We start from the raw sequence: 27,528 nt of genomic DNA, 5'->3' as shown, positions 1-27,528 counted from the left end.
CGATTTGGGAAGAGCTGGGGGAAGTGAATTCACACCGCTGCAACCGTTCCCAAAGGTTCTTGGGTACAGCAGTTCTGCAGAACTGATCCCATCTGTGCCAGGTGGGAAGGGTGACTTACACTCCCGCTAGCCCATATAGGACAGTGGGGGCTTCCCCACATCTCAAACACACTCATTTACATTATTTTATTCCGCTTTGGAGACCACCCCCAGTCCCAAAGATGCATTTGAAACAGGAGTTAAAGATGACTATGCTTTTTAATTATAAAATAATAAAGTCCCAGATGCCAGTAGCTCCTGGCTGCATGGTGGTAAGAGGTGTGGCTGAGCCTCTCTTGCAGATGATCCAGCACCCTTACAGGCCAGACTAGGCTGTTCTCCAGTTCTCCCCACAGCCAGGAGCCAACACCCACCGCCTAGGCTACCTCTGCTGGGCCAGAACTAGCTGCTGGAGCCAGGAGCTCACAGCACCATCCACTCGCATCACCAAAGCTAGGCCCAGGAAAAGTCCCACGCTGCTCACAATGAAGCCCATGGCCTCAAAAATGAACCTGCAAAGAAAGGTGGAGAATATCAGGGGACACTGAGAGTAGGTCTAGAGCCTTTTCCCTGCTGAGGCAAAACCCTGTTCACTCTGGATGTTCATTCTTTGTTCCCAGTTTCACCCTCTACTTCTCAAGCAAAATCCACTCACTTGGGGGCGAATACCTTCCAGACCATGAGGTGCCTGCGGAGGATGGAGGCTGCCAAAGCACAGGCCAGAATCTGAGGGAGGAGAGGAGCCAAGTTACTTGGGAAGAGATGGAGGAAGCAGGTCAAACAGAGTTGCTGTAGGCCTCTGTGAAGAATGAGCGAGTAGGAAGTACTGTGTGCCAGTGGGGGAAAAAACTGGGCTTGGGCAAACACTTAGAGATCTAATTCTTCGCCTGGCCCCACCGTGACTCACTGGGTGATCTTGGGCAAACACTATCCATTTGTGCTGCTAACACTCAGGCTCTGCCTCCCAGGTGGAGGAAGACGTCACAATCACACCCCTGCCTCTGAAGGAAAGGAGGAGGATCCATGACCACAGCTTGGGAAAGAATCCTGGCCATCACTTCAGCTTTTCCCGTCAGAACACCAATGGAGTAATCCCAAATGCAACAACAGGGTCTACATCTAGCTTGCAGAGAGGAAGCAATCTAAGTCTAGGTTCACGTTTCAATACTGCCATTTGAGCTCCCAAACCTTGGGCAACCACTTCACTTATCTGTACCTCAGTCAAGGCTCTCTCCCAGGGTTTTGGCAAAGTATGAAAGAAGGAATGTGATGTACACACATGAGAAAAGGTCACTAATTCCATGATCTCCCCCCTGAACCCACCTGAATACCAAGGACAAAGAGGTACTTGAGGCCCAGCTGCAGCAGTGCTACATTGAAGTGGTGAGGCGCATCCCGGAGCCGCATCTCCATCAGTGGCTCCTCCTCCCCCTCCTCAGGCCCAACTCTGGCCTCAGCTTCATTCCCGTGGGGCTGCCGCCTCTTCTGGGACCCTTGGCTCTCACACAGGAAGGGCCAGAGCAGGAGCAATGGGCAACCTACTGCCTCAGAGGAAGGCAGGGCAGAATCAATGGAGGACCCAGGGTCCCGGCAACCTGGCCCTCAACCACCCTAGTTCACTCAGCCTCCAATTAACATAGGCCAAGGAGTGCCAGAGATCCAACAAAATTACATGTCCCCACTCAAATCCAGGGGGTTCCTTTCCTTCTGCAAAGCCAGAGTAAACAGTGGAAGCAAAGGAGTGAGGAGGTACCTGCAAAGAGGAGGTGGGAGGCAAAGGTGTTGGCTCCCACCAGCAAAGCAGGCAGCCAGGTAGAGGAGCCATGACCCTCTGGGAATCCCACGAAGGCTGCGTGCCAATGGATGGTTGGAAAGACAGGCTGGTGACCCGTGGAATAGAAGGTCTGTGTGGCCATGAGGGCCCAAGCAGAGACTGCCTGCCATGGCACAGTAAAAGGACCTGGGGAAAGAAACATGCCTCTTTATAGTCATATCCCACTTCCTAATCCACAGCCTACTGCCCCACGATCATATACTACTCCTACTTCAATGCTAATTCTCATACACACACGTGCCCATCACCCCAACCTCCTATCGCCAATATTCTGTTATTCTACTCCCCTCTGAGACACAAACCCCATTACTCTAATCTGAACCCCTCTGCGGTCAGTTTCTTTTCTCCCTCATATACACATTGCTCACTATGACATTATATATGGGTAATTCACCACTCCCATGACTGGAAAATCAGAAAATGCACTCATGAGGATGCAGGATTTCCTTAAGAATGAGTCTTACAGTGCTCCTGTCTCCCTCCTTCATGAACCTTGCTGGCCCCAGAGCTAATGGTAGGAACCAATTAGCTTGGTTACAGCAGATAAGAGAGAGAACATTACAAAGACCCTCCCAACTGTGTGAGGTAGGAGACCCTGTGTCAAGGTGAAAAACCTGAGGAGCAACACCAGCCTGAAAACAAACTCATATCCCTACTGTCCTTGGATTAATCAGCGCTGAGCTATGTATTTACCAGAGGTAGTGATGGGTATTCCAGCAGCAAGCAGATGCAGGAGAAGGAAGCTCTGCAGAAACAGAAGCAGGAACACAAGGCTGATGCGCTCTGCGTGCAATAGCAGAAGTGGGAAGGCCAAGAGGGTGAGGGCCGTGACCATAGCAGCTGAGTAGACACTCCCCAACTGATAGGCGGCCACAGTCAGGGGACCCTGAGATTTCGTTCTCTCCAGCCGGCCCCGGATCTCCTCCTGCATATGTCGGTAGATTTGAGGAACCACATAATCCAGGTCAGCCTGAGAAGTGGGGGGGCCTGAGAAGGGAGTGAGGACAGTCCTCATCCTTGGAGCACCCATCGTAGCCTCTGCCAGCGCCGTCACAGGCCTCCAGAGCAACAGCAAGAGCCCTGAAGCAGCCAACCCTGCAACAGCCCGGGGCAGCACAACTGATGCACCAGTAACCAGGGCTCGGAGACGTGGGGGTGCTTCATCTGCTCCCGATGACAATGCCCAGTAGGCAGCAGTGCCCAGGACCATTAGGGGCAGCCCCCAGCGCACAAAGAGCACAGGGGGCTCAGGGCTCTTGAGATTACCGTAGCGGCGAAGCCACAGGCGCACAGCAGCTAACAGGGCCACCAGGGCCCCCACACAAGCTCCATACCACAAATTCTTAGCTCGACCACCCACCATGGACGCCAGGGGACTCAGCCAGGGAGAGGAGTGGCAAGCAGGTGTCTCTTCAGGGCAGCGATGAAAAAGCCCAGCTAGCCTTATACACAAAAGCAACCCAACTCCAAGCCCCAGGGCATGCGTTCCTTTGTGCCGTGAGGGGCCTGTTGGGGCCGAAAAGCGGGGTATTGTAAGTAGCTTAGGTGGCAGTAGCTTGCCCTCCCAGTGAAGCTGGGCAACCAGGAGCAAGATAAGTGAGCCCAAAAGGAAGCGGATGGCCCTGGCCTCGGCTACAACAAAGCTATCAGAGAAGAAAGCAGCAAAGCGAATGAGCAGAAGTAATAGAACAGGCCTGGGAATGGGAAGCAAGGCTGCAAGAGGCCTCTTGGACCCCCAGCCAGCCCAGGCTTTCCACAGAATATGCAGGACTGAACCCATTGCAGCCACAGCGCCTAGAACCACTGGATCTAGCTTCAGCTCAGTAGTTGCCAGAAGGCCAGCACACACTACAACCCCAGCCAGACCCCAGGCCACGGGTATTAGGAGGAGAGGGCGGAGGTGAAAGCCTGGGGATGTTGCCCACTGGGCTATCAGCAGGCAGAGAAAGCAGGCAGCAGCCAAAAGAGCAGCACCCCCTGCCATGCGGACCAGAGAAAACCGAGCCCACGACTCAATGCACATGGCCCGAACTCCCCGCAGGAACTCCTGCAGCTCAGTAATCACAGTCTGTAGTGCTGCTTCGGCCCCCTGGGGGCTCTGCAGAAGCCGTAGGTAGTCAGCAGAGGCCTTGGAGAAGAGGTTATTCAGCCGATGAAACTCCTCAACTTGGAGGTCCTGTGCAGCAGCTGAGTAGGTGTGAAGAAATCGAAATACCTGGCAGAAAAGGTCAGAGGCCAAGGGGCACAGATCAGATGTTAGGACGGAGGCAAAGACAGATATTACCGAAAAGGGTACCTAGAAATCAGGGACCCAAACTCTGTCCAGGACAGGGGGGAAGGGAAAGATAATGGAAGGAGGACATGGCTATGGAACGTGAGATTAAGACTAAACAAAGGACAAGAGTGGGTCATTATGCTTTCCCCATGTCTGTCCTAGCTCTGTAGCCTGGAAACCCAGCCCATTACTTACCTGCTGGGCATTGAGATAGAGAGCTGTAGCTTGGGCCAGAGCAGAGGAATGAGGCTGGGAGTCTTCAACCGCTGAGAACAGCTCAGCCATCACCTCCCCGATGTTCCCAAATGGGATGGGCAGGCCCAGCAGCAGGGCCAGCGTAGGCACAAGGCTGATTTGAGGAACTACCTCTGGCTCCTAGAGGAGAAGGACGGGGGTCAATACGCTCACCACAGAGCTGAAGTCAGTGTTTGGGATGGGAGACATAAGGGTGTAGGTAGGAAATGAGAATGGGGGATGCCAAGAGGTCATCAACTTGAGGCCTAAAATAGAGGCTATTATCATGACAAGGGTTGAATACCTGGGAACCAAAGCACAACTCAGGCCTCACCTCTGGTGGGGCCCGCAGGAAGAGAGCTGTGGGACTGTACAGAAAAAGTGCGGCCGAGATCTCCAGCTCACTGTCCCCTCCATGGTCCCCACTCTTGGTCATCCCATGGTCCCCAATCACCACCAGCAGTGTGTCATTCTCCAGACGTTCGACAATTCCCCTGGGGGCCAAGAATGTGTCAGGAGGTAAGGATGGATAAAGATTTTTCTCAGGGGCCCATTAACCCCAGCCATAATTTCCATTATTAGGGCCGAGAGAGAGACCTCTTCCGTAATAACCCTACTGCCCAAAGCCACACACTAAACTACTCAAGATGGATGAGACCCCTAGCTTCAGAAAATGGCCTAGAGAAGACAGATCCAACCAGGAAAGAGGCTCCAATATAAGGACTTTTCCTCTTGGGACCATTTATCCTGAGATTCTCAGACACAAACCCAATCTCCCAGCCAATATCCCACACTCACTGGATCACCTGGTCCATTTGGCTAAGTTTCTTGGCCATTTCAGGGTGGTGAGGTCCGTGCTTGTGACCACAGTGATCCACACCCAGGAAGTGAGCAATCAGCACATCCCATTCACCACTGTCCACTGTGAAGGGGAGAAGACTGAGCACAGGGGACGACGGCCCACTCCTCAAACCCAGGCAGGTTCAGAATCTGAGGACTGAAGCAGCCCTCCCAGCCCCCAAACTTAGGCCTGCCTCTGGCCCTATGCTCACTGGTTGGGTAGAGATGTTCCATGATGCCATTGTCCACTGTGTGTAGGTCTCTGACATTGAAGGAGGAGAAGAAGAAAGCTTGGGAGAAAGCTCCAGGAAAAAGATCTTTCCAGGTATCATCTCCCATGAAGACCACACGCCTTCCTGCAGGGGCATGAGAGTGGGTCACAGCCTGAACAGGGCAGGGGAAAAGAGGAGAGGAGGCCCTTTAAAACCCCATCAGAAAGCCCAACCATGTACTTTAAGGCAAAGAAACCCCATCCAGCAATTCTTTTATCCTTCAAAGCCTAATTTTCTGCTAGGAAACTTTTCCTGATAACCATACTCCACCCAGACCTCTCCTTGTTCCTACAAAAAGCTCTGCTAGTTCTCAGTCTCTGGCTATCTCTGCTGCTGTTTTTCCTGGGTGTGTCTTGCTTTTTCCAAGTCAATGAATGGACAACTTGTGACACTGTCCAGATCCACATCTTCTCCTCTTCGTCTCTCTCCTGCTCCTTTACTGAGAGTGCCCCAAAAGTAAAACCATACCCCATGCACATTAGGAAGTTCAGAAGGGCAAAGCCCAGACTTGTGCCCCTGCATTCAGGAACCTGGCCTCTTTCTACCCCGCCCCCCTCCCCCCGGCAATGTCAAGCATGCAGCTAGACACCTGAAGTTCTTCTAAAGAAGAAACCTGTCAAAGTACTTCTAGCCTCCAAAGAGGCCTAGACTGACCTGCACTGGTGAGCTGCTTAATGAGATTGTCTTCCACTATGGCGTAGCTGGCAAAGTTACTGCCAGCATCAATAAAGGTAGGCAGTGAGCCAGTGGTGAGGGCCTTCAGGCGCTGCATGGTCGTAGTGGGAGGATCAGCCTTAGACTGGTAGAGCCTGGCATGGTGGGGTTGAATCTCCAGGATCCTCTGCAAGGAGCCCAATTTGCCCAGGAAGGGCAGGGAGACGGAAGGCTCCCCAGGAACGTGTGAGCGCTGTGGCTGGGCGAAGTCAAATCTCAGAGCATCTATCAGCACCAACACAACCCGGGAGAATCGGGCAGCCATCCAGCAGGCCCCGGGCTCCCCTTGGCTCCTCCATGGCAGAGGCCCAGGGCCTGGGGGCTCTTGGCAGCTGCTATGGTTGGTGAGCTCCAAACGGGTGAGCAGGAAACCACTGGTGAAGAGGGCAATGCCAGCGTAGAAGAGGAAGCAGACCCAGGCCAGGAAGAGTAGCACCGAGATCTTCTGCATCCTAGTGGTGGCGGCCGGGCAGAGAATGCATCACTGTGGGGCAAAGAACCATTGGGTATTCTGGTGCCTCAATGAAAGCCCAGCTAGAATCACTTCCTCTTGGAAGCCTTGCTGAAGATAAAGCAGTTCCATAGCCAACCCAGGGCACTGTTCCTCTCCACCAGGGACACCAGTGCTTCTGACGGTGAGGTCTGCAGGCTGGGCAAACCCGGAGTGGCTATTTTAAAATGTTGATTCCCTGGCCCCCACCCCAGACCTCCTGAATCAGGATCTTTGGGAGCGGGGCACAGGAATTCGCACACGGACTCCAGGAGACACTAATGATGAAAAGCAGTCCACGAGGGGGGACTTATTCCAAGTGGTAGCCTGCTCGCGGACAGCCCGTTTCTCCACCTCACCTTGCCCACCTCAACACCCCTGGGTGGTCAGGGCTCGCAGCCACAGGGGAAGCCTGCGGGACAGGCTGACGGCGCCGCCTGGCGGGGCCGAGGGGACGCTGGGGAGCAGTCACAGCCGCTTCCGGAAACCCCGGATCGCCGGACCGCGGCGCGACCTCCTCGGGGCCGCGGGGCAGAGCCGGTGGGGTATAGAGGCGGTTGGGCCTCGCCGGGAATCCAGTCGTCCGAACGGCTCTGCGTCCTCTGGTGGTTACTCGGCCTCCGCCTCGGCAGCCTAACCCCAGTCCTGGGCACCTAGGCTGCGAGCTGGTGGGAAAGTTCCCTTTCTTCGAGGAGAGGGCCTCGGAGACCCTAGCTCACCTTGAACGGCGCCCGGAAGTGCATCGGAGGCGCCTGGGTCTTGATACCACAGAGGTGCGCGCGCCGAACAGAGCGGCCCGCGGGGCCACATCGCCATCTGCCGGCGCCTGCGAGCAAGTTCGGCAAGGAGCGCAGGGCTGGCAAGAGGAAGAGTTTGATGTGAGATGAGATTGTAGTAATTTAGGAGAACTGGGTACAAGAAACAAAGTTAGGCAAATTCAGGGAACCGCTGTCCATTCTTGGTTAAGACTAAGAGCTAGGTCTCTGAGTCAAACCGCTTGAACCCTACTAGATCCTCCACTCACTGTCATTATTGGATGTTACCTCATCTGTAAAATAGGGATATATGGTATTTGCTTTCCCCTTTTCCCTTAGCTGACTCCAACTGATAGATTTTATTATTCCCCCTCTCCAAGTCTCTCACTGAATCTTACAACTCAATAAAAGGCAAATAATACCATCTAAAAATGAGCTAAGGATCTGAATACACATTTCTCCAAAAATATATGAATGACCAATAAATACATGAAAAGCTGTTCAGCATTAGCCATCAGGGAAATACTAGAGATATATATTATAACCACTAGGATGTTTATAATAAAAAAGACAAATAGCAAATATTGGCGTGGATGTGGAGAAATCTGAACCCTCATATACTGCTGTTGGGATGGAAAGTAGTCTAGCAATTCTTCAAAAAGTTAAACATAGATCCAGCAATTCCACTCCTATGTATACACCTAAGGGAAATGAAAACATATATCCAAACAAAAACGTGCACATTAATGTTCACAGCAGCATTATCCATAATAGTCCAAAGGTGAAACCTACCCATATAGCCTTCACTAATGAATGGATAAAATATGGTATATCTATATAATGTAATACTGTTTAGCCATAAAAACGAATGCTACGTGGATGAACCTCAAAAACATTATGTGAAAGAAGCCAATCACAAAATGACGTATTACATTATTCCATTTATATGAATATCTAAATCTAGATAGAAAGTGACTAGTGGTTGCCTAGGGCTGGGGGAGAGGAGAGTGGCTGCTAATGGGTACAGGGTTTTTGTGGCAGGGTGGGGATGAGGGAGCAGTGGTGAAAATGTTTTAAAACTGTGGTGGTTGTAAAACTCTGAATATGCTGCAAATTACTGAATTTACACTTTCAGTGGGTGAATTATATTGTATGTGAATTACATCACAGTACAACTACTGTTAAAAGCCAAACATCTCTCTCTGGTTTTTCATACCAGAGTAGAACCTAACTTCTTGTAGTGGCCCTACATGTCTACACACCAGCTCCCCAGTTCCCTGATTCATCTAGGAGTCACTTCTGTTTCCTTAATTCTGTTCCATCCACTACAGCTCCTTTGCTCTTCCAGTTATAAGACAGAGATGCTCTGCCTCAGGGCTTTTGCAATCCATCTCGTCAGCTTTCTTCCCAGATGCCCAAATTCACTCCCAGATTCCTCTCATCTCCACGTCTAAATTCAAATGTAACATCAGTGAGGCTTTCTGGAACCCTCTATTTAAAATTACAGACCCCCACACCCCCACCCCTTAGCGCCCCATCTTCCTTCCCTTCCTTAGCACAACTCACCAGCATCTGAAATACTATACATCTTATTAATGGTTTGTTCCTTCCAAATAGAATGTAAGCTCATTGAGATCAGAGAATTTTTTTTCTTCATTACTATATCCTTGGTGTCTGGCATATAGTTGGGGTTCAGTAGTTACCAAATGGATAAATGAATAAATTCTAATTCAGAAATGTGTCCAGTTATCCCTCCACCTCCATCCTGATGTTTAGGCCTCAACACCCTCGCAGGGATCACTGAAGCAGCCTTCTTAGTCTGTCCAGCTTCCCATTTCTCCTTCAAATCCCCTGTCCATGTTGCAGCAAAACAGCTATTATCTAAAGCACTAAGGTAGTTACCTGAATCTTCAAGTTCTTCATGGGAAGTGGGAAAAGCCCTTCATGGGCTCTCCTACCCACTACCTGAAGGGTAAAGTCCAAACTCTTCAGGACTCTGTGATTTGGACCTTGCCATATAGTCACATCCCCCTAACAGCCCATCTCTGAGCCACAGCAAATTACTCTGAGTGTTCCAATTTCTCTGGAGCTGCGGGCCTTGGCATATTGTAGCCCCAAACCCCAGCTTGGTGAACGCATTCATCTTTCCATCCTGAACTCAATGGCAGAGCTGGCAACTTTGCTGCCCACATGCTGACATGCTTTTCTTTCCAGGATCTCTCAGCCAGAATTTTCCTCCCTTACAGCACTTATCACTTTGTATCTCTGTGCTTCCTTGTTCGTCTCCTCTCCCTGACCTGGTACTCTGAAACCGGGGCTGCTGAGTCTCAGTTGTTTTTGTAAACCATGTCTAGCACTGAGCTTGGCTCGATGTAGACATCGTTAAATGTTTTTGAATACATGAGTAAGTGTCAGTCTCCCTGAAGACCCTTTAGGCATTCAGCAGTACTGCCCTGCCAGAGCAATCCTCTTTGCCATTAAAAATCCCCCCAAACACCTGCTCAAATTAACAGCCCAACACTTGGCAGGAAGGAACTATCCTCCCAGCTGGCAGTTCAGTGAACATGTGGCTTAATCCTTCCACCCTATCTCACAGCTTCTGCTGAAAACAAAAGGGTGATTTTCTATTATATCAGATTCATTCTTGCTCACAGAGGATTGGCTTCCAAGACCTGAAAGGACTAGAGCAGGGGTCCTCAAACTTTTTAAACAGGGGGCCAGTTCACTGTCCCTCAGACCGTTGGAGGGCCGGACTATTATTTATTTATTTATTTATTTATTATTTATTTATTTATTTTTTATAGCAAAGGTGGAGATTTATTGAAGAACAAGTACAGACTCCCACGTGGGGAGAGGGAAAGGGTCCCCTGGACTATAATTTTTTTAAAAACTATGAAAAAATTTCTATGCACACTGCACATATCTTATTTTGAAGTAAAAAAACAAAACGGGAACAAATACAATATTTGTATTTGCATGTGGCCCGCGGGCCATAGTTTGAGGACCCCTGGACTAGAGGGTGGGAGTGAACATCCAAAGAAAACAATAATGATTTTCTCAACGCCATTTCCCAATCAGAGAGGACAGTTTCTGGTTTACCACTGGCCAGTTTATTACATGATTAAAGTTCAAATAAAAAAATAATAACCAAATTCTCAGCAAAGAGGCTAGAGCCAGAGTTTGGGAGTGCTGCTTCTCTGTCCCAGCCTCTTCGGCCAAGCCCAGCTCCATTAACTCAGCTTGACTCGATCAAGTTCCTCATCAAGACTTGCATCTGTGTCCTGGACATCTCTGCTGTTCCCACGGGAGACTGAGTCCTGGGACCCTGGTACTGGGGCTTTGGTGAGGGCCCCATACACACCCATGGCCTGCGAAGAGGAAGAGAGAGCCATCAGGACATATGGCAGAAGGGATATCACAACCCACCAAAAGCTAAAAAAAAAGGTGGGGCTGTGGTTAGTCGGCTTGTTTTTCCTTTTTCCCTCTCTCAAAAGTCAGTCTCATAAGCTTTGGAGTCAAGTTCTAGGAATTTTACAAACTACCAGAGCAGGGCCACACTCAGAATACTATACAAATATCTGGGGTGGGGGAGGGGGGGAGTCTTAAGAGCTTCCCTGTCTCAAGGGATGAGGGGGGTATCTCATCCTTAGAGATTCATTATCTAGAGGAAATGAAGGGAGGTCTAGATCTCAGGGCACTCTGAAAGCCTCGCAAGCATGTCAAACTCATTGCCAGCGGGCCGACAGTCTGACATGCTTGCGTGTGGTATATAAATGGTGCTGGTGGTGGTAGGGTCTCGGTTTCTGGCATTGGTGCTTTGTGCCAGATCCTCAGGGCACGCTAACCTGAGCCACCATACTGGTGACATCGCTGGGGTTGGAGGGCAGCAGGATAGTGTTGGAGTCCTTGGCCAGTTTGGAGAACGCGCTGACATACTGCTCAGCCACAGTCAGTGAGGCCGCTGCATCTCCGTTCTGTGGCACAGGAGGAATACAATCAGAGATCACAGACTTAGAGAAGGGTGTGGGGTGGGGAGGGGGAGTGGAGAGGAAAAGTCAGGTTCCTGGAAAGAGGATATGCATATCACCAGAGATCATATAACCTGGCTCAATAAAACCCACAAAGGCAGGAACTTCTCCCAAGGGTAGATAAGAGAACCTTTTCCACTGTCATTCTGTCTCCCACTCCCACCAAGGGGCCTCTCACGTGTTGTGTCAGAGCTGCAGCCAGGATGCGAATAGCTTCAGCTTTCGCTTTGGCCTTGGCCAGAACTGCACTGGCTTCCCCTGGAAGAAAAGAGACAGAACTAGACCCATGAGGTGAGGTTACCTCATCCCCCCAAGCTCCTGCCCCAGAACCTACCCTTAGAGACCCATGCCCTGCTCTTCCCTCAGGCTCTACCCTCTGCTGACCTGCTGCCTGATTTATTTGTTCAGCCTTTTCTGCCTCCGAGGCCAGGATCTGTGCCTGCTTCTTTCCTTCTGCCACATTGATGGCTGACTCTCGGGTCCCCTCAGACTCTAAAACTGTGGCCCGTTTCCGCCGCTCTGCCTCCACCTGCAATCCCCCAGCAACACCAATCAACAAGAAACCAGAGTAAAACTCTTACACAGACCTGCAACTGTACCCATCACAATAGGGGAGTCCAGGTTCCCATACAAGCAGAGCATGGGAAGTCCTCCCTGGGCCCTACCTGCATCTGCATGGACTCTTTCACCCGGGGCGGCACATGGATATCCTTGATCTCATAACGGAGACAGCGGATGCCCCAGCAGTCGGCAGCCTGGTTGATGGCATCCACAATGTTAGCGTTCAGGGACTCCCGCTCCTGGAGGAAGAGAGGTGTAAAAGAGATATAAGCTTCAACCCACTCATCAGGGGTCTAAGCTGAGAAGGATCTAGGGTTGATCTTGACCCCCAGAAAGGACTGAAGAGTGCCAAGCCTATGTCTTCAAACCCTAACTCTGGCTCAGATCCCCTTACCCGGAAGACTTTGTCGAGAGAGAGTTTGCCGAGCTCTGATCTCATGGTTGTCTGAGCTAGCTGGGTGACAGCATATTCAGGATCCTCCACACCGTAGCTTGCCTGAAAGGAATATGGACAGTGTAGGAAGCTTGGGTGCAGGACTTCAGTGAGGAGAGCACATCAGGAGCTGAATAAAGCAGAAGACAGATACCTTGTAAGGATCCATGATGCGCAGGTAAAGGACTCCATCGATTTGCAGAGTTACATTGTCTGCAGTGCAGGAGCAGGAGAGAAAAGGAGGAAGGTCAGACCTGCAGGTCCCAATCAGCTCCTTCTCCTAAAGCTCTGGGTCTCCAGCAACCACATCCTAATGGCCTCAGAGCACCCAAGTCACCCTGCACCCCTCACCGAGAGTCACAGCCGACTGCTCAGGCACGTTGATGACAATTTCCTTGAGACTCTGCACATATCGGATCCGGTCTAACACAGGGATGAGAACGTTCAGGCCCTGGGAAGAAGAGTCATGGGTCTTCAGAAGGATGTGGGGTTGGTATGCAAGCTAGGCCTGGAATGGGTAGGGAATCAACAAATGGACATGCCCAGAAAAGCAGAAGGCTGGGGGTGTCAATGGTAGGGAAGCCCAAGAGAATAGGAATGAGAAGTTTGTCCTCTGAATGGATGGGAGAATCAAGGGAATGGGGGCCAGCAGACTCTATCTTTCTCCTTGCGGAGGGTGGAGCTGGGAGTGGGTCGGGGAGATTCCCGCGAATGGAGGTTGCTAGGGCAACAGGAAGAGATGGGAGCATGGTTATGACTGTCAGCAGCCTGGGCTCCGGCCGGTCTGGCCTAGGGAGTTGCAAGCCAAAGGTGAGGGCAGGCCCCAAGGAGGTGCTCTCGTCACCACCCCCGCCATGTCCTGAGGGAACTGGGAGTCCGGCTGGCCCAGGGTGAGCAGAAGAGGGTCTCACAGGCTCCAGGATGCGGTGAAATCGGCCCATTCGCTCCACCACCCAGGCCTCCTGCTGCGGCACAAAGAGCACCACGGTGTTTCGGGGCAATCCCGAGGAGGCACGGCGCGGAGCGTGGCCAGAAGCCTGCAGGGAACCCTGCAGGGAAGACGGGGGTTAGCGGACACCCCGGCCGGCTGGGCGCCGGTTCGGGAGGCATCTTCCTACGCCGCCCGAGAAGGGCTCACGTGGGGACCATGACCTCTGACCCCAGCTCTCGAACCGAACTTGGAATCCCTCTCCTTCCCTGATAAGGACCCGGGTGATCTCTAGCCCAACCCTTGCAGGGAGGTTGCCTTGTTCCTACCCTCAGCAAAAGGGCCCCGGTGCCCCGCGCCGCGCGCGCCAGCATTTCCCACGGCCGTGGAGACCTCCGGAACCAACGAGATGCGGAGCAGAGCGGCCGCTCTAGACTAGAAGGCGGACCTACGCCTTTTTTCCTCCTGTATGTCCACTCCTCCGGATGCACTTCCGGTCGCCTCTTGGCTCCCGCACTCATTTAATACTCGGCCAATCAGCGTTTACGTGGCAGAAGCGTGCTTCAAGGTGTTTCCTGGGAAACGCAGACCTAGAGAGGGCCCAAGGGTGGAGCTTGTTATGGTTCTCGCGGATCCAGCTGAAGATCCCGGGCGCGGTGACCAAAATGAAGGCTATTTCCGTGTGCTGGTGGCCCAGACACACCTCCCACCGAGTTCTTACCCCCGCAAGAGAGAGACAGTTTACCCTGCTGAGCTTATAACCGCGTCCATCGGTCACCATAACGACCAGGGTATTGGAGCTGACTCGTAGCCACGGTTGCCGGTTGCCATAGTGACATTCTCTGGCAGTCCTGCTGTGATATACCCAGCCCTCCCACCGGGGACTGACCCCATTCCTGTTGCCATGGTGACTGGGCCTAACATTGTCCGGTGATTGGTCTGAGGTTTCCCCCTTCCCTCTTTTCCCAAGGCACCGTAGCTTCTTCTACCCCTTCCGCGAGTCAGGGTCTATCAGGTCTGATACCCTTGCATAGAGTCCAGCAGAGCCCTGGTTCAGCCTTGTCTGGAACATGTCACCCTGCACACAACCCTGATGCTCTGGCACATCCTTTACGTGACTTGCATATTGACCCTCGTTTTATATATCAGGGCAATAAAGCTCAGAGGGGCTAAAATCATTAACAGAACTAGTACAAAAATTCGTGTACACAGAGAGTTCAACTTTTATGACTAAATCTTCCCTACCGCCTAACCCCATTAACTGAAAGAGGCAAGACCAGACCCTGAGGCTCTGCAGGACTTCACCTAAGACCGCATGGCCTCAGGCCCCCTTTCCTGAAAGAAGGGCAGAGTCCCAACTTCAAATTGGCCCTCCCTCCCCATTCCCATGCTCTCAAAAGAAAAAGTACAGCTTAGCTCAAGTTTCCAAACAAGAATTTATTTTCTTTCTCTTTTTTTTTTTTATCTAAAAAAAAAAAAAAAAAAAAAGTACCAGGTACAATTTTTCTGGTGTTTTGTTTTTCAAGTTTCAACAAATGCTTGTTCCCCTCAGCCCAGCCCCAGGAGTCAGGGCTAAGGCTGTCAGAGTCTGGAGTGGGATATGGGGTAGTTGGGAACCACATGATTGAGTTTGAGGGGTGCCCTTCACCCCAGCTGAGGTAGGTGGGTCAGAGTCTGGCCAGGTGAGAGGAAGGATCCCGGTCCTTGGCCCTGACTCTGTCCCCTGAACACCTTCCTCAGTCAGGACCCCAAAGCAAGGAGACACAAGCAGGAGAGGGACAACTGGAGTCTGGAGCCCTAGATGAGGGGTAGTTAACCCCATGTGTGTGCACATGCATGCATGTTCTCTTTCTCACACACATACCATACACACAAGCTTGTGTACACACACACACACACACACACACACACACACACATAAGTTGCTTTCAGAGAGGGGTCAAAGGATAGAGGAAGTGAAAAATGTAGGGAAGGACAGGAGAAGTTGAGTGTTTGGCTAGTAACTCAGTCCTTCTGGGATAACCTCTCTGCCCTCAGCTGAGGGAGAGCAGTTCTCCTTCAGCCCCATCATCAGCCTCTTCAATTCCTGAAATTGGAGCAATATCTGAGTGGGGAAGAAGGTGGAGCAATGCCAAATATTGGGTTTGGAAGGTTACCAAGGCAATCCAATCCGAATAAATTATTAATTAAAAATAAATAAAATAATAAGTGGCCCCTGCCTAGGGCAGGGAGGCAATGTTGGCATGATTTGCCTGGGGACTTGGGACAACCTCAGGGTACCTCCAGTTCCTCCTCTCACTCCCTAGCTGGTCTGGAAATTCCAAGGGAGGGGGCAGGCACGTGGAGAACCCAGAGTAGGGCAGATTGTGGTAAGGATCAGAAGCTTTAAATACCCAAATAATCAATTTGGGCGTACGTATGGTGAGGGCTTTAATTCAAGCCTGAAGGGTCTCTTGCCACCTCTCCACGTGTTTGCTTTGTCCAGGATGGAGCAGGATGGGCTGGTCCTTGGCCCACATGGTTCAGGGCATTGGCAATCAGGGCAAAGGTGAATAACGTGGATTGTGAGGGGCCTCAGTCACAGCCTGCAGTTCATAGGGGAGCCCTGTGTCCAGTTCCAGGCTCCGGCGGGAAAAAAGCAGGCGGATGTCTCCATGCAGGCTTAAGCGGCCTGAGCGGGAGCTCCGAAACCTGGGGGAGGAAAGGGTGATCACAATAAGGATCCAGACAGCAGAGAAGCAAGGAGAGATCCTCTTCAGGGAAGGGATACATGTGTTGGTGAAAGGATGCCTGGGTCTCCCCAGCTGCCCCTGGGCCCTATTCTCACCTGAGGTGCAGCAAGTAGCAGAGGAGACGGTGGGTGGGGCTAGCATTTCCCTCCTCACCCACAGGCACCAAAAAGAGGCGATGGCGCAAGAAGGTCATGTGGGCAGCAGGCATGTCCGAGAAGTCAAAGGTCACAAGGAACATCTTCACCACAGTCTGGTTGGGGTTAAATAAGGTCTGGGGGCAGGACAAGCAAGGTTGGTAGGGCCAAAGGGCTGTTTTCCTCTCCCCACTCCCACACCCACTCCTCCTCAGGGAAAACTCACCACTTGGATGGTGCCCATTTTGGGCACGCTGTAACCCTTCCTCCCCAGGGGGTTCAGGTCCACGACGCCCTGGGAAGGCCATAGAGCCATCAGCCTATGGGCATTGGGAGAGCCCTGAATACCCATTCATCTCCACAGTCTCACTCTGGGACCTGGCCCTGTCCCCCACTAGAGTTGTCCCTACTGCCCTGACTCTTTTCTAGGTGAGGAACACCTAAAGAATACCTCTTGCCCCCAATCCCTCCTCCTTTAGAGCTGATTTTGGGTTGACATCGGGTCATACCAGAAAGGGGGCCGGGGCATTTTGCTCAGAAACATCAAAGAAGGTGACAGTGACAGGCAGCGTGACATGCTGGGGGCAGTAGGATCCACTAGCTCCAATCTCTGCAGTGAAGCCCTCAATGTGGCCAGATGGTGCAAAGCGTCCTCGAAGCAATGATTCCTAGGGTGGGGAAACACACTATGAAAGAGATGCCAGCTGTTCTCCTTATCCATCCAAGCCATACTCCACCATCCCACTTCCCCAAAAACGCCCCAATCATGGAGTCCAGGGGTAACTACCTCAAAGTTGCCCAACAGGGTACGGCTGATTGCGGGGGTAGGAACAGGGGAGGCACTGGGGGGGCTCAGCAGGTCTGGGCCCTTCTGGAGGCTTCGAAGGGAGCTCCTGGTAGGGCAGGGATACAGAGTGGGTTGGCTTGAGGTATTCTGGGATGTCTGCTCATGTTCTTAGGCCCCACCCTTTACCATTACCCGGGCCTTCTACCCTGGAGTGAGAAAGGATTATAGACTTCTGTCCCCATTTTCCATGAACAGGACAAAGAGGGAAGCTGGGCACTTACAGCTTCAGGCGACGGGCACCTTTCAGCCTCCGTCCCATAGGACTGCAGTCTGTTGGATCCTATGGAGAACAAAGATTGAAGAAAAAGATTGGGTGGAGGCCAGATATATTTGGAGAAGTGGGGACTCATCACGAGCTCTATAGAAACATTCCCCCGGGCCCTCACCTTTTTCCAAAGGGGAGGAGGATAGGGGGTTAGACAGAAAAGGGGAAGGGGACTTAGAAGTACAAATTTCCAGTTATAAAATAGGTCACAGGGATATAACGTACAGCACAGGGAAGAGTCATAACGTAATAACTATGTACAGTGACAGATTGTTACTAGACTTATTGTGGTGATTACTTTGTAAGGTATATAAATGTTGCATCACTATGTTGAATAGCTGAAGCTAATATAATATTGTGTCAATTATAATTTAAAATAAATTTTAAAAAATAGTAGACCACCTCCTCTCCTGGCTTACCAGCACAGGCTCCTTGGGCCCAGGCAGCAGGTGGTTCCAGAAGGGTGTGACTTTGGCATCAGAACTGTTGGCAGCAGGAGGGTGACCCAGGGTTCCCCGGCGCTTCTGAGGGGCTGGCCCCTCATCCTCAAAGCTGACATCCAGAGCTTCTCCAGCAGGAAGCAGCCTTCGCTTGGTGGGGCAGGGGCCTGGAGGTCCAGGGCCAGGGGGTGTGTGCTCGGGACTGTGCCCATTGGCAGTGCCAGGGCATTCCCTAGGCCAGGGGCTGCCCCCATTGCCCACCCCAGCCACTGGGCTCTTACACCCTATTTGTGCAAGACTGTGCAAATCAGTGTCAAGTGTGTGCAGCTGGCCTGGAGGGGCTCGCCCTGGGGATTCCCCAAGGGACCCCTGTCCCCCGGGATCCGGGGAAGCCCAGTCTCTGGTGTGCAAAGTATTGCAGGAAGCATTTGATGGGGGCCAGGGGAGACTCTGGGCCCCTGAAGTCCAAGGTGAGGTGGAGCTACCTCCCTGTTCTACAACACACAGGCCATGATGGCAGAAATGCTGGCTGGCCACACCCAGCCCCAACCCCAGCCCCTCTGGGCCCAACGGCCCCACAGTAGATGGCTCTTCAGGGGGTTGTCCCTCTCTGACCCCCAGCCCAGGGCCTCTCTTCAGCTCCCGGGGACCCTCAGTAAGTGGGGATGACCGTTTCAGGGCCCTGTGAGGCTCAGAGGCACCAGCTGGAGAGGAAAAGATGGATACCTGGTAGACCCTGGGGGATGTCGCCCCTCCTGCTGGGCTGTAGCCCATGAGCAGGCCCCCCTGGCGGGCCCCCTGCCTGACTGCGGGCTGTGAAGGGCCAGCCTCTGGCTCTGAGGATGGAGACGGCTCCGCCTGCACGTGGCGCATGAAGACCCCCTTGTGTCAGGGGGGCCCCCCCTCACAGCCTTTATGCTGGGCCTGGGCTGGGGGGTCTGGGGACATCTGTGCAAAAGAAGAGGAAAAAAAAGGTAGTCAGAGGAATCCATGAGTTTTCTCCCTCCCAGCTGAGTTTCAGGTCGTTCCCTGGCCTGAAGAGGTGACCTTGAAGTTACTGGGGATAAAGGTGTTCAGATCCCTAGATGGATTAATGGAACACAGAAGCCACCCCAGAGCTTCTGAGAGGGTGACATGTTTAGCTCAGGTTTCTTACTGGACCTGCTCCACCTCCCTCTTTCTGGCACTCACCCCGATGAAGATGCCTTAAGCCTAGCTGAGTGTTCCCTCTTTCTGACTGATGTCTTGCTCTCCTAGCTTGTAGTCTGGTCCATGCCCGCTGCACTGGCAAGGTGACTGCCACCATTCCGTGCAGCTCCTGGGCTCAGCTGGACCCTGAGGAGAGAAGAACAGATGTAAACCAGGATCCCTGTAGTCAGTGGTAAGACTCGTCTCCGACTGTGGGCTAACAGAGTACACCCCAGGACATCCTCTGCCCTTATGAGGAGCTCTTCAGAAACAGAAGGGGCAGTCTTGGGATCCAGGTCCCCGAGGGCAGAGCTGGGCTACCTACGGATTTACAGAGAGGCAGGTTTTGGCTCAATGTAATAAGGATCTGATAAGTTGAGGCAGGATTACCACTTGTTAGGGCGAACACTCTGGGGACTTGTGCTCTGAATGGGAAGGGGGATGAGATACCCCAAGATTCAAAAGACTACACCAGATGAGAGGTGTGGCCGTACAAGAATTCAGCCCTCGTAGTCAACGCCACCAAGTTGCACAACCCCTTCCCATATTGTCTGTCTCTAAAGAGACAAGTGCTACCCCAGAGCCCTATGGGCAGAGATCTTGCAGAAACTCACCCCTGTCCCCCTCCCCCCCCATCAGCATTCCTCAGGAGTACCAACCTCAGGTCAGCTCAAAGTGGACCCTTCAGCCTTAAAATTACCAATTGCCCCCAGCAGTCTGTCCCTTTAACAGGAGGCAACAAATCTAACCATAAACAAGTATGTGTGTGTGTGTGTGGGGGGGGGGGGACGGGGAGGGGGAGCACTGCAGAGGCACTACTCCTCCCCCTAGGCCCTGCAAACTAGAGATAAGGCAGCTGCAGTCAGACAGCCAGAAGCAACCAGGGGTACCTTTTTGCTCCTCTCCAACACATTTCCAATACCCCAAACCCGAACCACTGCTTTTCTGCCAGAACACAAGATGGTCTTCATGAACTAGTCCACCCTCAGCAGCCCATACTGGGGAAGGGGAATGTCAAATTGAAGACCATTCCCCTTCACGGAAGGAAATACTTCTCTTTGGGCAATAGCCTTTGGTGCCTGACATCCTCAATGCCCTTTCCACTTCAAGAAATGCCTTCTGTTTGTCTACCCCAAGACCTACCCTTTTTCCTTGGCTAGGGCAAATGTCACCCCCTCCAGAGAGCCCATTCTGGCCACTTCAGACCACAGAGATCATTCTCCTCTGAGACCTCACCTATGGCAGTGTCACTATCTCCTATAACCCAGTGACAGTTCTGTTCCCTCTGTGGGTAAGACATCTCCTAGACTGACCATAGGGTTCTTGAGGATAGGTCTGCACCCCACTATTCTGTCCAATTCCAAGCACAGGTCTAGGCACACAGCAGAGCTCAAAAAAGCGGAATGCAAGCCCCAGAGATTCGGTCAGCGGTTCTGACAATGCAAAGGAAAACTTACAGAATGAAAGAAGCAGAGAGATTAACTGTATAGGGAGAATGAGAATCAGCAACAGAGGTGGGAGTAGAGGCAGGGTAAAGGGGGAGATTTGCACCCAGGGACTGAAAAGCTCTCTGACACTAAATTCTCATCATTGCATCCCACACTATCCTAGGTCACCAAGTTCTCATTAGAACTGGGATCTCTAAGAAAATTCTGGTTTCCTGTGGTGGGTGGGGTGGCGGGAAAGGACAGAATGCCAATGGCAGTGTTGTCAGAGTACAGTCTGTACTCTCTCTACCCCTCCTTTCCTCTACCCAAGCCATATGGATTCAGGAAGGGCCTTTTCCTTAGGACTTCCACCTCCAAGTCATCCCAACGGGCCTCTTGAGCCCTTGCCCTGGGGAGGCCAGGTGATGACATGATGCCCTACTTGACCCCAGCATGTGTGGCACCTGCTCATTACCCCAGAGCCCTCTCAGTTCCTGCCCTGTCAGTGAGAAGCTCTAAGACTTCCCTGCCACCCAGCCAGTCTGGCTCTAGACCATGGCTTCAAGCTGACTCATGGGGCAGGACTTCGGGGGAAGGGTAGGCCAAACCTCCTCTCAGTGTAGGGGGTGGGCAGCAGCTGGCTTCAAACAGTTGTGCCAGGCTTTGGCTGGCCAAGACTACAGCTCCCAACATGCCAAGGGAGCATGGCCAGCCAAAACAACAAGTACCAGAATACCATGGGGTCTGTACCCTCAGACACCTGCTTAGCCTGGGAGGTGGGGGTAGGTGGGTGTTAGTAGGCTCACTCTCCCCTTAAAGATATCCATTTCTACTCTGATCAAGGAGGGTGGTAGGAAGAGAAATTCCTCTCCCATGTGCTTCTCACCCTCATCCTGTTCAGAGAGAACTGCTGCTAGCTGCTTTAAATTTTGTCCCTACACATGTGCAAACTAGGGGGCTTGTTTCTACAGACTACCACTGTGGGTAGGAAGGTCAACCACTGCTCTCTCACCACCCTCTTGGCTACTGGCCTAGAGCCCTCCACCCTCAGTGGAGAGGGAGCAGATCTCAGCACCAACTCCAAACTGAACCTGGCATACTCAGCCGGGGTTCCTGGACTCCTTGTTTTGGACCATCCCCCATCCCCACTTCCTACTTTGCCTCCCAAGTCCTTTCTCACCCCTCCCTCCGCACAGCCTGGGACAGGCCCCATCCCATCCCGAAGCTTCGTAGGTTTGCTCTTTCCCTTAGTACACACTCACCCCGCTCCCAAATTGGCTCCGCCACGGCGGTCGCAGCTCCAGGTCCCTCCGTCCCCGTCCCTCCCTTCGAATCCCCAGTCCTCCCCGACACGGGCCCCCAACCCAAACAAAGGGTGGCTCAGGCTGAGTCCTGCTCTGCTAGGCTCTTCTCTGTTTAGCTTCGTGTGCAACGCTAGCGGGCCCTGGCGTCTGCAGCCCCCCGGCCACTGCTGCGCCCCTCCCCGCGACTGTTCCTCCCCGTGGCCGCCCCGGCTCCGCGCTGCCGACTCTGCTGCCCCTCTGACTCACAGGCCATTTCCTACCAGCTGATGGGGCTGCCCGCCCCGCCCAGCGTCCCAACCCCCCCACCCCCGCGGCAGCCGCGACCGCCACGCCCCCCTCAGGCCACGCCCTCCACGGCAGCGACCATGCTCATTGGCCCATAGGAGGCCAGCCTCCCACGACCTCAAGAGGGAGGCACGCCCCCTCCAAGAGATGCACACCCATTGGTCCATATGGGGGCAGGCCTATCCAGAGTCGCCCCGCCCACCTCCTTAACTCCTCACCTGCCGAAGTTCAAAGCGTCTCTCTGCCCAGCCATGTAACCCTTTCAAAGAAAGGCATAGGCCTCTTACTTCTCCTCCCCCCACCCCTCCCTCTACGGAGGCTAGTAAATAAAAAAGACGTCCTAGAGCTTTCATAGACACAGCTGGACAACCTCCAAAATCCACCTGCTCTTCCCACACCAGACCCCAAATAACCCCACTCCCATTCATCTTTCTATGTTTTGCAAACCGGAGCTCCAGAGACCAGAGAATTGTTGGAGCCTAGGAAGATTCCTTCATGCCAGAGCAGATGAAAAAAGCCCTGAAGTGGGATACTATCTCTTTCCATTGAGACATGGTATTCTTTTTTTTTTCTTCTAATCCTCACCCAAGGATATATTTCCCATTGATTTTTAGAGGGAGTGAAAGAGAGAGGGAAAGACAGAGAGAAATACCGATGTGAGAGAAACACATCGATTGGTTGCCTTCCGCATGCCCCTGGACCAGAGCCGGACTAGGGCCCAGGCCCCGGCTGGTGGAGGAGCCTGCAACTGAGGTACATGCCCTTGACCGGAATGGAACCCGGGACCCTTTGGTCCGCAGGCCGAGGTTCTATTCACTGAGCCAACCCGGCTAGGGCTGAGAAATGGTATTCTTCCTTCTCTTACTCTATATTGATATTCTTTTGCCTTTATTAGAGGGACCCCATGAGCTCCCGAGATAGGGGTACATTTTAATTCAGAGACCTAAACATCATTCTTTGTGTCTCTGAACTCCCATTCTGAGATTAGTCTGCTTCATCCCTTCTGCCAGTAATTTCTATTCATAGGCCCCTGTTCAAGGAGGCAGAACACCCATGGGAAGTGGGATGGAAGGCTTCTGCCCAGAGTGGGGGAAATATGCCCAACTCTTGCGATGGAGCTCACCCCTATGACTCACAGCTCCCTCGAAACTCCCCACCCTCCCCCTGAGTCACTGGGCCCCAGGCCCAGCCAAATTAAGTCGCAGCAGAACCAGCATTCCTAATTCTTGTTTTCCTATTCTTTAAATGACCAGGATGGAAACCTCTGTAAGTTAAAAGAAACTTTTCAGAGGGGCTGCTCTAGGGGAAAGCTAAGAAAATAGATAGCACTGTCTATCTTTCTACCTGCACTTGTCAGCAAGTCCAATAGTTTGGAACTTAGGAGGCTTTTCTCATAGTCTTCCACAGAAGCAGGAGGCAAACACCAGAACCAAAAGATGGAAGACTCAAACTGAGGCCCCGGAGAATTGACAACAGCCAGGGAAGCTCCCTGGTTGGACCCCCCAGAACATGGGGAGTCTGTACTTCTATAGTTCAAAGGCCACAGAAGGCCCAAGGTCCCTGTTTTATCATACCTCTGTTGTGGGCCTCAAGGTCCCCGAGGTTGTCATTGGACAGTAAAAAGAGGTCCCCCTCCCCCTACTTTCTCCTTGTGCTCTAGACTTAGGAAGGGCAAGCAAGTAAGTTAGTTCCTCTACCTTCTCCTCACCTCAGACCAAGGGAAAACCCTGAAAAAGAACCCAGTTGCCATTCATTGACTTCCTTGCTGGTTCCCTAATGGTAAGAAACAGGAGTAAAGGAATTTTCAACACCTTGGACAAAACTGCAGAGTACCAATGTCAGAATCTACTTGCCTTAGTAAAAGCTTTCTGGTGGACAAAGAACACTGTAGGAAAGGAATAATCCCTTGGTGACAGACCCTACCTTGTTCTCTCATAGTGCCATTAATATAGGCCCAGGCCTTGGTAACCTGCAAAGGTCAGGATATCAGAGGGAAAGATCAAAGATGTTCTAAGCCTCAGTGTGCCCTGGAAAAGCAGCATAGCACAATCAAGAGGCCTTACCTAGCTGCCCTAACTCTTAACCTGCTTTATTTTAGCCACTATCAACAGCTAACCCGCCCCCCCCCTTTCTCTCTCTCTCTCTCTCTCTCTCTCTCTCTCTCTCTCTCACATTTCTTTCTCCCCCTATTACAATGGAAGCTCCATTGAAAGCAGAAACTTTGTTTTGTTCATGCAGGTATTCCCAGAATCGACATCAGGGCCTGGCACACAATAGATGTTCACTAAACATTGGCTGAAGGAGGCAATGAGCCCTGGCCAAACAGCAATCAGGAGATCTGGGTCCTAATTCCTGCTCTTTTACTGTGAAACCTGGAGAAAACCAGTCTCTTTGGTGGTAAGTTGCCAAATCTGTAAAATGAGGGGTTTGCATAAATGATGACCACTAAGGACCGCCACGACTCTGGCCTTATACCACTATAATTCTGATGGCTATTGTTCACTCATATGCATTTTCAAAAGATGGGTCCAAGCGTCTGAATGCCTTGCAGCTTGTATGGAAGCAGAAAGGCTATATACAACAGCCTCAGCACAGTAAACTAATGCCCTTTCTCTTCATGCCCCACCCACTGACACAAATGCCCCAATCCTGAGGAAGCTGGAGTGAGTCTGCCCTAGGCCCGCCTCTCTGACAGACAGTCAGGGAAGCTGGGTTGCCATAGCAATCAGCTCCTCCTTGAAAGGCATCAGCCTGCCCTCCTTTACCCCACCCTACCCCAAGGCTTTGTCTGGCCTTAGCACCCCCTCCTTCCCCAGCCAGTCTCTCAGCTCGCAGAGGCTGGCTTGGGGCCCCTTTCAGCAACACTGTCACATTCATTCAGCCACTGTGTGGAAGACAGGCCTTTCCCACCCTCTCCTAGTCACCTCAGAGGCAAAAGGAACTCTGGCACTACATCAAGTCCCCTCAGGGAACCAGAGGAGCCCCCAAGAGGACTGGGTCCTAGTCTCAGTTCTCACAGTCAGCTCCCAAGCCAGGAGTGTGGGAAGCCATTCCCTTTCCTTACCCAATTGAAGCTCACATCCCTAATTCAGCCTACAATGGTGGTCCAAATCTCAAAACATAGATCAAATACCTTCAATACTCCTCACTATGTCCTTCCTCTCCCAGAAGTCCAGAATTTTTGAGGGCCCTAGGGATCCTCACCCAGGAGTATGAAAAAGGTGGGGAAAATCAGTCTGTGGCAAGTGGTAAAAATATGGCTACCAATCATTTGGGGGCTGTTAAAGGAGACCTTCATAGTCGTGCTGGGTGGAGTCTGGGTCTTGCTGCTGGTTACTAGGGTCTCTGGTCATTGAGTACAAAGTCTGGGGCAGGGCACCGCTCCTAGACGGGCAAGGACCAGGCCAGGCCCCAGGGCGAGGAAGGAAGTGGGAAATGAGCACACCCAGAGCATAAGGGCAGAGCAAAGTGGGGGGAGGGGGAAGATAGGGACCAAGGCAGGCTTCTGGAAGGAACAGGAACTGGAGTGGGGGGTTAACAGGAACCGAATGGGGGAAGGGTCCCAGGGACACCCGCTCGGGGAAGAAACCCCAGTCTCAGCCAGAGAGATTCAAAGCAGACTGAGGACACAGTCACACAAGCCCTGTGCTCAGGCCAGAAGGTGGTTAGGTGCGGAAGAGCCAGGAGCACTACAGACTCTAGCCACTTCACCCCACTAATTCCATCACCCTCACTCCTAGAACACAGTACACACACACCTTCCTGGAGTCTCTACAATGCCCCCAGACCATTACTTTCTCAAAACACTAGGGGGTTCTGTCTCATCAGTTGGGGCCTACAACCCCTCCCCCTCATACAGTGCTCACAGCCCCGTACTTTCTTCCTCCACAGTCCCTCCATCGCTCCCACACTCTGGACCACCAGCTCTTCATCACAGCACCCTGTTCCCCCAAAGTGCTTTCGGACCCCCTCCCTCCACCTCCCGCCCCCCCCACCCCCCCGCTCAAGTATCGTCTCCAAACCTCCCCATCAGACAGGAACCTCACCTCTTCACATAGCACCTTCCATCCCCACAAAGCAGTCCCGCCCCTCCCCCACAAGAGCCCCTGAAGCGTGCACCTGGCCCCCACATTGAGCCCCAACTCCTCCCAAACTCTTGTCTTTCTATCCCCAACAACCTATAGATCCTCTTCTTTTCTTACGTGTCCCCCACCGCCTCATGTCTGCGCAAGCGCACCCCGGTCGTTTCCCCTTCTTCCCCCCGCACCCCGCCCCACACCTGTAGTTCCGTGAATTCCGTTGCACCTGGGGAGGTGGTGGACTGGTGCAGTCACCGAGCGGCCCCAGCTGCAGCCTAGGCCTGCAAACCTCGCCCCTTAGGTCGGAGCCCCGCCCCCGCAACGCCCAAACCCACCCTCTCCCTTGTCCCACCTCCCACCTTCCCCGGGTTCGTCCCCTTTCCTAGTTTCTTGAATTCCTCGGGGTCCTCCCCTGTAACCTAGACCACGCCCCTCTCGGGCTCCGCCTCTTCTCGTCTTCTGGTCGTCTCCCCAGGATCCTCAGCTGGTCCCTGGCCCCACCCCGATCCCTGCCCCCTTTCGGTGTCTCCGCCTCTCGCTAGGACCCGCCCCCTAGAATTCCAGCCTGGCAGAACCGGTGCCAGGCCCCCTTCCAACACCAGCCCCCTCCGGTCTCAGAGCCTCTCCTCCCCCCATCCCTTCTCGCGCTCGCCTCACCCAGGCATGGGAGCTCCAGCCCGGATCCGCCGGCTCTGATTGGCGGCAGCGCCCCCAACGGGTGGCAGGGGAGACAAAGTGATTGCTTCAGGTCGCCTGAGGTCCCACCTCGGCCACGTGCGGCTTCTGTGATGACAGGTCTAGAAGGGCGGGGTCTCAGCCCGCAGGCTGTGGGCCTAGGGCCCTAGGCTGACCGGATCCCGGCGGGTTTGGGGGCGGGGCCCGGAGCCAGAGCCCGAGCCGGAGAGCTCCGAGCCTGACCCGGGCGCTCCCCAGGTTTTCGCGTCGGTGTCAGCTGCCTGCGGAACTTGAACCTCTCTGTGGGAAGGTGTGGGTTAGCACGCGCAATTGCCCTAATGGGGGAGGTCTGTGGTGTTTGTAAGGTAGTCTCGGGAAAGGGTGTGTGTGTGTGTGAAAATGGGGAAATCTGGACGATGGGGGGGGGGTCTCAGAGTTGTGGGGTTAAGGGTTTCTGCAGCCTACCATGTGCGGGAGAGTCTGAGTTCTGGGAGACGGGCGATGACAGACAGATCTGGATCTGTACCCGCGGAGGTGGGTTGGAGAGGAAGACTGAATTTTAGAAGCCTAAGATTTAATACGGAGATAGGAGAGCCTGAAATCTTTGAAGAAAAGTAGGGCCTTGGCCTTGAACAAGTGTTGAGTGAACTTTGTAACACTTAACATAGGTTGTGATTTAATTAGCTTTTGAGTCTTCTCTCCAACTTCCCCACTCCCCACTGGTTCCCGAAATACAGCAAGGGAAGTCG

General features: G+C 52.8%; 3 protein-coding genes across 10 annotated transcripts; all 3 read right to left on the bottom strand.

The window, feature by feature from the left end:
• Window positions 1-239: 239 nt before the first annotated feature.
• Window positions 240-7,548, bottom strand: PIGO (phosphatidylinositol glycan anchor biosynthesis class O). 5 transcript variants are annotated; one of them, XM_036330482.1, is made up of 11 exons: window positions 7,418-7,548; window positions 6,149-6,692; window positions 5,435-5,578; window positions 5,181-5,304; window positions 4,717-4,876; window positions 4,344-4,523; window positions 2,567-4,088; window positions 1,793-1,999; window positions 1,363-1,580; window positions 695-765; window positions 240-551 (listed from the first exon to the last, which is right to left on the bottom strand). In XM_036330482.1, the coding sequence occupies exons 2-11, from the start codon at window positions 6,657-6,659 to the stop codon at window positions 422-424; spliced, it is 3,267 nt and encodes a 1,088-aa protein (XP_036186375.1). In that variant the 5' UTR covers window positions 6,660-6,692; window positions 7,418-7,548; the 3' UTR covers window positions 240-421. The 5 variants fall into 5 exon arrangements, with proteins under 5 accessions (XP_036186375.1, XP_036186374.1, XP_036186373.1 ...); XM_036330481.1 differs by having other exon boundaries at window positions 7,058-7,456; XM_036330480.1 differs by having other exon boundaries at window positions 6,149-7,456.
• A 2,992-nt stretch (window positions 7,549-10,540) lies between these two features.
• Window positions 10,541-13,893, bottom strand: STOML2 (stomatin like 2). Its single transcript, XM_036330479.1, has 10 exons — window positions 13,733-13,893; window positions 13,387-13,524; window positions 12,827-12,926; window positions 12,630-12,688; window positions 12,437-12,538; window positions 12,147-12,281; window positions 11,866-12,010; window positions 11,660-11,739; window positions 11,299-11,427; window positions 10,541-10,821 (listed from the first exon to the last, which is right to left on the bottom strand). The coding sequence occupies exons 1-10, from the start codon at window positions 13,775-13,777 to the stop codon at window positions 10,684-10,686; spliced, it is 1,071 nt and encodes a 356-aa protein (XP_036186372.1). The 5' UTR covers window positions 13,778-13,893; the 3' UTR covers window positions 10,541-10,683.
• Window positions 13,894-14,876: 983 nt separating this feature from the next.
• On the bottom strand, window positions 14,877-26,417 carry FAM214B (family with sequence similarity 214 member B). 4 transcript variants are annotated; one of them, XM_036330476.1, is made up of 9 exons: window positions 26,305-26,417; window positions 19,013-19,156; window positions 17,801-18,769; window positions 17,338-17,396; window positions 17,057-17,162; window positions 16,779-16,937; window positions 16,496-16,564; window positions 16,231-16,406; window positions 14,877-16,094 (listed from the first exon to the last, which is right to left on the bottom strand). In XM_036330476.1, exons 3-9 carry the CDS (start codon window positions 18,692-18,694, stop codon window positions 15,941-15,943), a joined length of 1,617 nt encoding a protein of 538 aa, XP_036186369.1. In that variant the 5' UTR covers window positions 18,695-18,769; window positions 19,013-19,156; window positions 26,305-26,417; the 3' UTR covers window positions 14,877-15,940. The 4 variants fall into 4 exon arrangements, with proteins under 4 accessions (XP_036186369.1, XP_036186367.1, XP_036186368.1 ...); XM_036330474.1 differs by lacking the exon at window positions 26,305-26,417 and adding an exon at window positions 21,699-21,988; XM_036330475.1 differs by lacking the exon at window positions 26,305-26,417 and adding an exon at window positions 19,669-19,773.
• Window positions 26,418-27,528: the final 1,111 nt, after the last annotated feature.

This window comes from Myotis myotis, unplaced genomic scaffold (assembly GCF_014108235.1).
Source record: "Myotis myotis isolate mMyoMyo1 unplaced genomic scaffold, mMyoMyo1.p scaffold_m19_p_12, whole genome shotgun sequence".
Taxonomy (NCBI): domain Eukaryota; kingdom Metazoa; phylum Chordata; class Mammalia; order Chiroptera; family Vespertilionidae; genus Myotis; species Myotis myotis.
This window is presented reverse-complemented; position numbering and strand designations above follow the sequence as displayed.